The sequence below is a fragment of the Lodderomyces beijingensis genome (genome assembly GCF_963989305.1).
Source record: "Lodderomyces beijingensis strain CBS 14171 genome assembly, chromosome: 1".
Taxonomy (NCBI): domain Eukaryota; kingdom Fungi; phylum Ascomycota; class Pichiomycetes; order Serinales; family Debaryomycetaceae; genus Lodderomyces; species Lodderomyces beijingensis.
In genome coordinates this window covers 353,499-366,390 of record NC_089970.1, presented here as the reverse complement: position 1 = coordinate 366,390, position 12,892 = coordinate 353,499, and the positions used below count along the sequence as shown (strand labels likewise).

General features: G+C 44.7%; 4 protein-coding genes across 4 annotated transcripts; 1 reads left to right on the top strand and 3 right to left on the bottom strand. All coding sequences in view use genetic code 12, as the record gives it.

Annotated features, from left to right (window-relative positions):
- Positions 1–9: 9 nt before the first annotated feature.
- On the bottom strand, positions 10–1,581 carry LODBEIA_P01500 (uncharacterized protein; the record flags this gene model as incomplete). Its single annotated transcript, XM_066971395.1, has 1 exon — positions 10–1,581. The coding sequence occupies one exon, from the start codon at positions 1,579–1,581 to the stop codon at positions 10–12; it is 1,572 nt and encodes a 523-aa protein (XP_066827088.1).
- A 275-nt stretch (positions 1,582–1,856) lies between these two features.
- LODBEIA_P01490 (uncharacterized protein) lies at positions 1,857–3,082 on the top strand (the record flags this gene model as incomplete). Its single annotated transcript, XM_066971383.1, has 2 exons — positions 1,857–3,003; positions 3,066–3,082. 2 exons carry the CDS (start codon positions 1,857–1,859, stop codon positions 3,080–3,082), a joined length of 1,164 nt encoding a protein of 387 aa, XP_066827087.1.
- An 81-nt stretch (positions 3,083–3,163) lies between these two features.
- LODBEIA_P01480 (uncharacterized protein) lies at positions 3,164–5,602 on the bottom strand (the record flags this gene model as incomplete). Its single annotated transcript, XM_066971372.1, has 1 exon — positions 3,164–5,602. One exon carries the CDS (start codon positions 5,600–5,602, stop codon positions 3,164–3,166), a length of 2,439 nt encoding a protein of 812 aa, XP_066827086.1.
- Positions 5,603–6,012: 410 nt separating this feature from the next.
- Positions 6,013–8,010, bottom strand: LODBEIA_P01470 (uncharacterized protein; the record flags this gene model as incomplete). The annotated part of the gene is made up of 1 exon (XM_066971361.1): positions 6,013–8,010. The coding sequence occupies one exon, from the start codon at positions 8,008–8,010 to the stop codon at positions 6,013–6,015; it is 1,998 nt and encodes a 665-aa protein (XP_066827085.1).
- Positions 8,011–12,892: the final 4,882 nt, after the last annotated feature.

The following is a 12,892-nucleotide window of genomic DNA, read 5'->3' as shown; positions in this document are numbered from 1 at the left end:
TGACATCGTTTAGCTGCTGTTGTTATTGTTTTCACTGAAACTTTGATACAGGGATTCAACCATGTCTTGAATATCTTTGAGCGATAATACCACCATTTCATCCTCATTTTCCAAAGGTGTGGCATCATCTCCCATAATGTCATCACCATCGCCAGTAGCCAGAGCTCCGCTTTTCTCAAATGTGATATCCAACTCGCTAACATTTGCAACCTCCTTCTTCAAGTCATGCGCCAAATTCCGTATTGCGCCCTCGCTCACATTATCACTCACCAAATACGCACACAAGTCCTCCATCCATATTTTATCATAAACGTAATAGATGTCATGAAACCTGAAAAGCTCCTTCAAGTCGAGGAGCGCTTTCAAAACAAGTCTCTTTCCGCCGCGCAAAATATAGTAGACATCATCCCAGACCTTTTTAGACAAAGCAAAGCTTCTGTGGTACGGAAACGTCAACGATCTTCTTATGCACGTGATGACGGCTGCCCTCAATTTGTTTTGCGAGTCATTTGCCACCAATTTTGCATCTAGAAAGGCAAACTGAGGAGCAATCTTGCCAATTGTCCAAGCACTCTCAATGTTGTGCTCACCCTCGGTCTCCCTTGCATCGAATTCATAGGCAAAGAGCAAGCAGATCATGGTGAGGAGCAACGTTGGTTTGTATTCATCATCAATCAAGTACGTTTTGCGAGGCAAGTTCATCATTTGCTCTTGTTCCTTAGTGGTGAACTCAACTGGCATAACCGCGGCCCGCTCAGCTTCTGATAGCTGCTGCTGTGACTTGTACCATTTTAAGAATTTTTGAACCAATGGGTTTTTCCATGCAAGTAGCTCTGTAAATCCCTTGTCGTCATCCTCACTGGGGTATTTCTCCAGGACGTAATCGGCAGCGTAGATCTCGGGGTCGAATTGGATATTTTCCTTGATCAATCTCTCGATAACCCGGTCCGTTTGCGGGGTAGCCTCTGGGTCACCGAGCCCATTTATATCATTCCCGTTTGATACAGAAACGCCAATTATACCGTCGTATTGGTTATTGAAGCCGTATTTCAACTCTCTAGGCGCGAGGAGCAACGAACTCTCGTCCTGGCCATCATCATCATCATTTCTACCGATTGACAAAGCTGGGTTTCTCGGTACTTCCTGCTTGACTTCCCAATCGAAAGTCTCACCTTCCTCAAGATCTTGGTCATACAGTACCTCATTTCGAACATCCAATTCCTCAATCATGGGCTTTGCCAGCGCCGAAACGTCCTGCAGCTGCACTTGTCCCGGCTCATTAGCACGTGCCAACAATTTGGCAGTCAAGTCCAAGTCGGGGAAAAATTGGCCCTTGATTTCTTTTGGGATTTTGATCTTGACGCATTCCGACTTGGAGTCAAATTCAGCATGGGCGCGCTCATCGTCGACGCAAGGATAGGGTAGTCTCAATCTGAGGTAGTATGGCGGTAGCGAGAAGATGAAGAGCTCATTGTTGACGGTCATTTCGATGTTGGGAGCACTGAATCGTATGTGCGAGATCTTGACGTCTATATAGATGAATTCGCCAGTTTGGGTGATTGTGAAAAACGGAGTGATCATTTTTGAACTGGAATGGTATAGTTATGGGTTGACCAGGGTGGGGGAAGGGGGTCAAGGAGTTGGCTTGCTGCTTTTTGAAATTGGGCAATTGATTGTTCTTTCTTCTTCTTCTGGGGAAATGGCTGCATCTCGCGATCTACCAATATCTCGTGCCTGCAAAAAAAAAAATTCCACTATTCCTTTTTATCTGATGAGACAGATTTCTTATCTTTGACTCCACGAGAAGAGGGTAGGTCCCATACCATCAGATCAAATCACACCAAGGTGGAAACAAAATGAGTCCAGTGGAGGCCCCCGCGGCTACGGAGAAGCCCAAATTTACAAAGAGAAGATTTGTTGGAAAGAAGGCGGCCTCAACGAGCTCAGACACTTGTCGAAATGACGAGCAACTGTTTCTGCTGCAGCTGCTGCCACTGCAGCAGCTGCTAGCGGTAGCCAAGACCAACAACCTGAAGCGTCACATAGGAAGAGTCTTGAACCAGATACCAGACGATATCCTCCACGATAAAGACTTGAACGAAGCAATCAAGCTACTACCTTCAAACTACAATTTCGAAATCCACAAGACTATATGGAACATACGAAAGCAAAATGCCAAGCGAGTCGCATTGCAAATGCCCGAGGGTTTACTCATTTACTCGTTGATCATTTCGGATATTCTTGAAGAGTTTTGTGAGGGTGTGGAGACACTAGTGATGGGCGACGTTTCATACGGGGCATGCTGCATCGACGATTTCACAGCACGCTCGCTCGATTGCGACTTTATTGTCCACTATGCCCATTCGTGCCTTGTCCCCATCGACGTCACCGAGATCAAGGTGCTATACGTGTTTGTCACCATCAACATTGACGAAAAACACTTGGTCAACACGATAAAGCGCAACTTTGCCCGCGGCGCGCAAATCGCCATATTTGGCACGATCCAGTTTAACCCAACGATACATAGCGTCAAGGCCATTTTGGAAAACGACCAGGAGCCCATATTCTTGATACCGCCTCAGACTCGACCATTGTCGAAAGGGGAGCTCTTAGGTTGCACTTCGGCCCGATTGAATAAAGAACATATCCAGGCCACGATATATGTGGGTGATGGTCGATTCCACCTCGAAAGCTCAATGATACATAACCCGGACATACCCGCGTACAGGTATGATCCATACGACAGAAAATTTACAAAAGAGTACTATGATCAACAGCAGATGATTGAAGTGCGCGAAGATGCAATGCTATCGACCAAGCGGGCCCACAAGATAGGTTTAATTTTAGGCGCGCTCGGGCGCCAGGGGAACCCGGTGACGTTGGACAAGTTGGAGCAGAAATTTCAGGAAAAGGGGGTGCAAGTAGTCAAGATTATCTTGAGTGAAATTTTCCCGCAGAAGTTGGCAATGTTTGATGACATTGATGCGTTTATTCAAGTCGCTTGTCCGCGGCTATCTATTGACTGGGGGTATGCTTTCAACAAGCCCCTCTTGACACCGTACGAGGCTATGGTCATGCTTGAGCAAGATGAGATGTGGAGCAAATCCTACTATCCAATGGACTACTATGCCAAAGATGGATATGGGCGCGGACAGATACCAAATCACAAGGACATGCTTTCGGAATAGTCGGAAATATACGAACTTTCGATCCCGAGCAATGTAGCCAACTCCTGGTCAGACCACGAGAATGAAAATTGCAAGTACTCCAAATTGATGAGGTTCAAGTTTTTGTAGAACTTGACAAACTGGGTGAATGCATTGTTGATGACCTCATTTACAGTCACGGGTGAGTTGAGGCGCAACAAAGCCTGCTGTAGCTCAATCATTGCGTTTGGCAAATACTGGTGGATCTCGTCGTTGACTTTATGCAAATTTTCGACATTGTAGAGCTTATTCTCGGTCATTGGTTGGTAAATGGAAACCTCGAAAAAATCGTCGGTAAAGGGACAAATCATATTGACAATGTTGTAATAGTCGTACAAGCCCGAGCTTTTTAGTATGTTGGCAAGTTCGCATTGTGTTAGCTGCGCCGTCAAGTCCAAGTTCATCTCGTTGATCTCAATAACCTTTTCCGACAATAGCGAAATGGGCATGATTTTAGCTTGTATCAAGTCCAAAAAGTTAAACTTCAAGATGAGCACATCTCTCTTGTCGGAAAAGATCTTGTTGTTGCGCACATGCTCGCTGAAGATTTCAATGGGCCGGTTGATGACTAGTTTTAAAAACTGCTCGTGGTCCTCGCGTGGCAAGTTGAGAATGGTGTCGGTGGTGACTTGGTCAATCATGTGTAGAACTTCACTGTAAAACGATATGATCCACTCGGGTGGCTGCAAGTCCAAGTTTAACTCAAGTTTTGCCAGATTGCTCGATTGAACAGTCGCCAACTTGTTGGAGACTATATTGAAGAATCTATTCTGGCAGCTCTTGACCAACTGCTTCATCGTGTCAACCAAATTGTCAGACTCTTGCAATTGCTTCGCGAACATGTGCGAGTAAAGTTCCACCAAGTTGAAAATCTGGGATATTGTCGTTAGTTTCGTCTCTGCCGAAATGATTTGCTCTATCTTAGACTTGATGGGCCGTGAAAGATTCTTTAAAATTTTATTGGTGAGGTCGCCAATCACCTGGTCAAACTCGCGGTCGTTGTCATCGCCCATGGTGAAAATGTTTCTGATGATCTCGTATTCATTGACAGCCAAGGAGTGAATATACGCCAAGAAATCGCCGACAAACCTCACGGGATCGTGTGCTGACATGTAGACTGGCCTCACGTCCACCACGCTTGACACCGAACTGGTTGTCCGTGCGCTTGACCGCCTTCGACCTTGAGAGGGCCTGCTGCTGCTGCTGCCGTTGTTGCTGCTGCCCTCATCGGGCGTTTCCAAAGTTTGGTGGTAGAAGTCCTCGAGCAACACTTTGGATCTCGATTCCCCAAACTTGTCAACAACCGTGGCAAAATAGTTGAGCTTTGGCTTGAGATATCTAAAGCACTCGTGTAGCGTGGCGAGCCTCGATCTCGAATTGAGGGAGTAGAAATTGTCCAAGGTTTTGCTGCAATAACCCACGATTCTTTCGATTGCCCTGTTGATCACGTGGTTGACTTTGGACATGATCTTTAAGCCAAGCTGGGGGTTGTCTTCCGAAAGCAACACTGAGCAATTTTCGATAATAGCTTCAGCTTTGTCTAAAGTCTGGAAAAACTCGTCATTCAACTCTCCCGACACCAAGATGAATTCTTCATATTCGGTCAAGGTAAACTTGTTCTTGAACGCGGTCAAGAGCTCCTGTTTCACGCCCACCATGTTCTTTTCACGAGTCAACAACATGGCCTTTTCGTTGAAATCTGTAGACGAGAGCAAATTCTTGCTGATGCGTTCATTCACTTCCCGGTTCAACTGGTTCAATTTTTTCAATCGAGACTCGGCTATTTTCAACCGCCGCACAATAGGCTGATACTCTTTCAACACTAGGGTCTGGCTTTTGATCAAGTCCTCTTCGATGCGCCCCTTTAACTTTTTCCGCGTTATTGTTCCAACAAACCCCGGTTCAGTCAAGTTCTGGTAGTAGCTAGTAGGTTCTAGCTTGCGTCCCGCTACGTCCTCCTCGATGGTGTTGAAAATCTCCCTCAAGGTGCTATCGCTCAACGTGTCATTCAAAACGCGTGCTAGTCGCGGCGCAAGTAAATCTGCGTTGTTTCCCTTTGTCTGTTGGTTTGAGGAGGCGAGGTTGTCACCATCACCACCACCACCATGGTTATCATCATCATCCTCTTTATTTGCTTTCAACAAAGTCAAAGATTTCTGAACGTAATCGTCCATCGCATTGACCTCGTGTCTATTCTGATCATCGGGGCTGTTTTTCTTTTCCGCATCAAGGGTAGTTTTCACTTTGGCAAAGTTCCTTGACAACGAAAAGCTTGACAATTTCTTACTAAATTGTTCCAAGTTCGTCGATATAGGTAGAGACAATGACGGTTGCGGCTGCGGCAAGTTACCGGCATCATTGCTTGGCGTGAAACTGTCGAACTCTATAAAGTCCATGGGGTAAGATTTCTGTAGTGGCCAACTTTCGACGGTTGTGATAAATGTAAAACTGTAGAATTGGATTTTTTGCTTTAGATTTACAGGTGTCGCGTTTGATGATGCATCACCAACCACCACCCACAACCATATACTTTCACTCCCAACTACCCAGACATCAAGACTTTCTACACGGGTAATTCCTCTCGTATCCCTCTTTCATCTCGCCGGTAAGTCAATTGACATTTTGAAGATTACAATGGTTTTCTTTTTTCTTCAGAAAAGAGCTGGTAATTTGGAGTACTTTTTCTTTTAGTTTCATCACATTATAGATCAATTGAATAGCTAGAATTCTAGATACACGCATATATCAACATTCTCAAAGAATCAAAAAAATGCTTAAAAAAAATCATTCGTCACGTTATAGTTTATCATGCAGTTAAATCGCTTATTCTCATACTTGGTCTTGGTGCAGCTGACGAGGCACTGAGTTTCTTTGACACCACGAGCGCCGGCGGAGCCGCCTTGTTCAATTCGGCAGCCATCAAGATGGAGTTTATCCCTGACGTCCTGTTTTCTGCTGCGTGAGCAGAAGCTGCAGTAGCCTTGAATTCTATTCCGGCAATGGTGGACTCGTTGTCGTCGTCCGATTCGTTTTCTGTAGCGGCATCATCATCACTATGGTTCTTGTTTTCCGCTTCATGTATGTAGACGCGAGGACTTTGCGAACTCAAAGCCAGGTTCAAGGGAGCGAGGTTGGATTCCCTGCTAAGGGATTGAAGGCATTTGGAGGCGTTCATTATGTCGAGCAAATCACTATAGCTGGTTTTGCCAGGAAAATGTGCTGCTGTTTGATCTGGTTGTGGCGGTGGTGGTGGCTGGTCGCTGAATGTATGCTCGGTGGGGGAAGGAGTGACAGGGTAATTCGAGAGCACCGACGAGGAGTCGCTGCTTGTCGAGCCTGAATGTTTATGGTGTGCACGCGGCGGAGCAAACACGTAGGACACATCGCTACTGCTTTTCCCTGCAGCGGGACTAGGGTCCGATGGTGAGTCGTTAGCGACGGCACTTTTGTTGGGCTGCTTGTTGACGGGTGGCATAAATGTTCCCATGACTGGTACCTGCTCTTTGACCAAACCACCTTTTTGCTGCTCACTAGATGTTGCATTTTTAAACTGCGATTTCTGTGGGGAAGCGGCGCCAACGTTTGGGCTGCGAGCTGGAGAAACAGACTCCGCTGACGTCGAAGAAGCTAAAGGCGCTGGCGCTGGCGCGGGCAATGCGTCTTCTTCGAAATTGGCAAGGTCGTCCAACTTCAACTCTCCAAAGCCTCGATCGCTGGGTTTTAGACAGTAATCCGGAAACTCAGGGCCAAATATTGGAATAAGCGCAAATCTGATGTAGTAGCAGAATCTCCTGGCAAGAATCTTGCACAACTTGAACGGAAGCCAAGTACCCTGGATCTTTAAGAAGCCGCCTCTGATCCTCTTGATATAAGCCTGGTACTCCTTTGGTGTCGATTCCAAGAGCTTGACAATGTCAGCCTTGAGATGGCTTGGGGTGGGAGGAGTGGAGTCCTCCACGCTGAGCGCAGCTTTCCAAATGCCAGTCAAATGGACAAAACCAGTTTCGTAGTCCCAGATGATCCAGTGGTCATTGACCATGTACTCAAACACGGTGAGGTATGTCCTCTCGGGGTCAATGGCGGAGGTTGAATACTTCTTGGTCTCAATCGTGGGGTAAATCATCTTGTTCAAGTGCTCGCGCGTAGTCTCGGGAATGTCCACCAGGGAAACATTCCTATGAACAGGGAAATGAATGGCATCCTCATTAACAACAACGCTTTGTTTCGGCTTTTTTCTACTTGGCCCCGATGATGATGATGTCAACGACGACGACGAGGTTGAAGGGTTTATGTTTTTGTACTTTAACAGAAACTTTGCATTGGCAGTGAGGTGTTGTCTTGGAAAACCTTTAGTCAGCTTTCTCTTTTTTTTAGAAGAATTCTGCTCGTGGTCAGGAAAGCCACCAGACGACGACCCTTGAGCAGGAGGCGACCAGCAAGCGGCGCTCGTGGGCGTTTGAAGTTGATTGTTGTGGAAAGGGGGTTGAAACGAAAAAGCCGGATTAAGAGTAGGAATCGGGGCTAGTCTCAATGGATGTTGACAAAACTGGTTTTGATCTTGCAATCGTTGAAGCGAATTGGGGGACTGCACGGGCGAAACGGGCAATGTGGGCGAGTTGGCGGTGTACATGTGCGACTCTCCTTGGTATGGTAGACTCTGCGGATGCAACTCATACGATGGGTACGAGGCCCTGTGGCCGAAACTGCCTGCGGTGGGGCTATTCTGCAGTACTGGCGAGCACTGCAACGGCGAAGCAAGCGTGTTTTCCCTTTGAGAATGGTGGGAAAGAGCTGGTCCCGACATGTGGTGTTGGTGTTGGTGTTGGTGCTGAACGGGGACCAGCAGCAAAGGGGAGGTTGTTCCAGTGAGGAACTGGATAGGGGGTAATTTAGTCGATGCATGTTTTTCATCTGCAAATCTCGATCTGGAAGCCTGCGCATCGATTGAGGGGAGTGGGTATGTGGGCGACTCTGCTCGTCTAGTGCACAGGGGGAACTGTATGTGAGGAACAGTCATTGAGCCAAAGTGAAAGTAGCAGTGGAAATGGATATGGAAAATAAAAAATAAAACGTTTTAAGCTCAAAGTTCCGGGCCTTGTCAATAGCGAAAGATGAAGGACCAAAAGTATCCTTGATTGTCGATATGTCTTGGGAAGTGAAAAATATTTGGTCGAGGTTGGAGCACACACTAAGGGGGTAGTAGAATTACTCCCTGGTAACAGCTCGATATTTATATGAAATTTCCTACTAGTAAAGAAATTTACCTCTTGAGCGGTAATAAAGTGAGTGCTTGTCTGTGATTGATTGACTGCCTGCTTGACTGATTGACAATGTTTAATCTAAAATCCCGTGCAATAGAAACAGAAACCAAAGAAAGAAATAATAGTTGCAAAAAAAAAAAATTCAAAACCCAAGACTATTGTCCAGTGCTGCTATTGTTATCTTTGGGCACTTTAAAGTTGGTTGGTTGGTCGGCTTCTTTTCTTGCTTCCAGGACTTGCCGCTACTAATTAGCACTGGTGGGAATCAACCAAACAGCTACGATGTGCAGATTGGTATAATCCTCAATGTGAGGAAGCCTAAATTGTTATATGGTCTCTTTCTTTTTGCAATGTGGGTTTAAGACAGCCCACCTGACGTTTGGCAGCTTTGTGTCAGCGGTTCCTCGAGATGCTGCAAAGGGAACAAAAAGTAAGGGGGTGCAGAATTTTTTTTTTTTTTTTGGCTTTCGTTTTTTTGGATTGCTCTGGCTTGGTTTGACAACGATGGTGGATTTTAATTGGAAACGTCTACTCCTTTTTTGCAAACGTAGCCCTTTTTGTAGCTTGTGTGTGTGTGCTATCGTTTGAAAATTACTCCCTCTTTGTAAGGTTCAACGAGTATGTTGGTAGTGTTGTTATCGATGATGTCGATGATGATAGTGGTTTGAGGGCAAGTTTGAGTGCAAGTTGGGTTTGCCTTGTCCGAAAAAAACAAAGTCTCTAGTGTCACCACTTTTACTTTTTGTTTGACTTGTTGTCCCCCTATTTCTTTCGGAAAATCGAAGATTGGCTCAGGATCAAGGTGGGCCAGTGAGTTGTGAGCCGGATTTGTATAGACTTTTTTTTTTTTAGACAACTATCCAGGGAGTTCGAGATTGGACTATGAAGCTCCCTTGAACCTTATCCTTTTCTAGGTTATGAAGTACAGATCCCCGTTGGAAACAATGTATTGTATATGATTTGAGTGTTTAAAGTACAAAGGATCGAGCTGGATGGTTGGGATAGGACAGAACTAATTATCTTGCTCTACCAAATAATTTTCCAGAAATCGAAGGGAGGAATGGGGCATGATAAATAACAGAAGCAAAGAGTAGAGAGAGGGAGATGCGATGGGGGAAAATTCGAAATCGAAATCAAGAGATATGTTTGCCAGAGCCATTCTAATCTTGCTTTGCAAAACAGCTGGTGAAAGGTGTTCCACTGAGAAGTTATCGCAATCTAACCGGAGAACCGTTCGTACTGTCTCTATGTATATAGGTACATGTATATGGAAAAAAGACAGGTCCATCGACGATAAACTTGTTCGAGACTCACGAAAGGAATTGGGTCGCGGGCCCTTTCTCGAGGGGGGTGTGTCTCTGCTAGTGTTGCTGCGTAGAGCAGTCAAAAATGAGCCTCGTTTCTTTTCGTCCCGAGTCTCGAAAGTGGCGCCTAAACTCCGACAACAACAACAACAACAGAAAAACCCTACCCCCTTTCTGATCCACGAAAAATGTCACACCAGAGAGAGAGCACAGTTTGTGAAGCACGTCGGTTTCTCTCAAGAGGGAAGAGAAGAAGCACAGGGAAGTAAAGAGAAGTCAATCTGAATGAAAAGCAACAAGAGGTGCCACAGGAAAAAAAAAAAGAAAAACAGTAGAGCGAGTGTTGGTTCAAGAGAGAGCCCTTTCCTCTTACCTCTCCCCCCCCTCCCACCGTCTCCATAACCACAGGGAATTCGGGATATTCTTGGCCAACATTTAAGCTGTACTACGGGTTGTCTATTGATCTGTTTTGGCATGGGAACAGAGAGGGACTCGGGTGAAACCAGATAGTATAGTAGATGGAAATCTTAACCATCCATTCCCCCCCCTCTCTCCCCCCCCTTCGGCAGTTTTCTTCAGAGCCGGATGTCAAATGAGCATACTCGCAAATCAATTTTTCACGACATAATGGGTAAGCTGCTGAGCTTCCTGGTTTTTTTTATCTTGAAGCAAGGATTGCTGGGGGTGGTGATCATGAAGATGGTGGTGTGCAGGGTGCTTGCATTCAAGGGTCACACACATTGCTCGACGTTTCTTTCGCTCTTTCGCTCTTTTGCTCTTGCCTCGTGATTCCTTTTGCTTGTTTTTTTTGCTTTGGCTCGAATAATTATCACCCTCAGTGGTCTTGAGCTTGCTACGATTTCCCATCACCAGCTGGCACTCTTGTTCTTTGTTCTTTTTTAAATTCAAATTGTCGAGAAGAACACCCACCTCGTGTTTGGTTATGCTCTTGGAGTATATCACAGAGGTTGAAAACACTGTGAGACTAAAAAGGGCCAAAAAATGCGCCATTTCGAGGGACTAAACCAGTAAAACATGTGATTCATGAATTTTTAGGGCCTGGTGACTAAATGTAAAGAATCACCAAGGAAGGCCGGGATGTCGGAAAGTCAGAGCTAGGAATGGGAGAGGGCGAAGAAAGGGAAGGAAAGGGAAGGAAAGGGAAGGGGGTTTGGGCCAATAGACCAGTTGTTGGTTGAACAACACAGACAGCTTTCAACGACTTTATGGACGTAGCAAAAAGACCTAAAACCGTAGATCGTTTTTATCTCTTACTCTTGTAGCATGAATTGCAGGATGCGTCTTCTACTTTGTTTTTTTATTTTTGTCGAGTGTGAGCCTTATAACTCCAACTGCGTGGAAAACGTCATTTTTCCAGTTGAATATGTGGATTTGAGAACCTTGAGAAATGTAAAGAACTGCCGAGAATCCAACTAATTGGCATCCAAAGAAAACCCTAAATACTTTATTCCCACTTGTGCCAATTTATCAAGGGCTTTGATTTTTTTAATTTTTGATCTTTGGATTGTTTTTCATTTTCCATAGATAAGTTTTGGTCACATACAATCAAGTCAATGCAAAGTTAACTGGCAGATCACATTTGATTTTGAGCCCTTCAGAAAGTTAGTAACATAAGAGATGCCCAAAATTTTTCCTTTTGTTTCTTTTGTTTCATTTTCCAAGCCCGATCAACAATCATGAATTGTGTGAAATCCTTCACTTTGGTTACCCTCGGAGATACCGAGAGGCATTTTTCATGGAAAAAACACCCTGAAAACAATAACAAGTTGAACAAGTTGGATGTTTGTGCAAAAAACAATTTGTTTTGCACTGTGCGATTTTTAGCTCCAGATGTGTCTCAGACCAGTACTCATTACACAAATCGTTTTTCGGCCCTTGCCTGTTTAAGAAAGATAAGCTTGCGTATAATAGACGAAGTACATCTCGAGCGAGTGGTTTTTTTGGTTCTCTTTGGAAATCCACGGCTCGTCACAGCAGGTTTCCGGGGTAGTCGTCATCAGCCAGAGCTTAATTTGTAACTACTTTAGGGGAGAGGAAGGGAAAGGGGCGGCTGGGATGTGGATATGTGTTTTCTTTACATGCTTTTTGGACCTCTTTTAAGTAATAAAGAGAGAGGAAAGAAAAAATCACAGCTGTAGTGAGAAGGAGTGTCGATCTTAAACCCCCCAATCTCCGGTATCAGAAATTGAGTTTTTATACCGAGTCAAGAAGATGCTCTTCAACAACGTTTTCCCTTATATTTGCTATTTCTGTTCTTGCACCTTCAAATATTTATCAAAGTTTGTTTCACTGTACGAGTTTATCTGCACGAGTTGCACGCGGAAGAAGATGGTGCGCTGGCTCTATCTTCGAGGTTGTTGGCCCTTTTCTCGAACAGCATTGTGTGTCATTTCATGTGGCTGATCTAAACTTGGGAACCGTTATCGGGTTTACTTGACTTCCAACAGCTACAAAGCGATTGTTCAGGAACAATAGACAGCACTTGGAAACCTTGGGAAATCTCCAAGATCACACAAGCCAATGCAAAACTTTGTTTTTTTTTTTTTTTTTTGGACAAAGCATTGGAAGTTTGATTACCCACCACTACCACCACTGCCACATCACCCCCAGTAGTTGTTCTGCAAATAGCGCACGAGTTGTTTCTGGGTTGTGGTGAATAATTTGTTAAACTTTTTAATTGGAGCTGTGTCTAAATTTATCTTTCATCGACCTTGAAACAAAAAGAGACTAAAAAAAAAAAGTATGGCACTGGTGAACAATCAACTATCTATACCTCTCTTTTTGTTGTTCATGGAGTTAAAGATAGCAGAATAGTATAAGTTAGCGCTGGTCAGGGCTGGCTAACCACTGCCGTCGATTAATTGATCCACCAGTTTAACTGTCAAGTAAATTGAACCAACAAAGCACAGTACGGCAAAGCAGAAAAAAAAGAGACAATAAAGAATAGCCATCTGTTAATGAAGTTATCACACTCTCCCGCATTCCTTTCTCTCCTCCCCCCACATAGACGTGAAATCCAAAATCTTGAATCTAGAATTGTCCCACAAGGTCGTAGACCTGGAAGAGCAACTTTAACCAAAGTAAAAAAAAAAAAATTGTG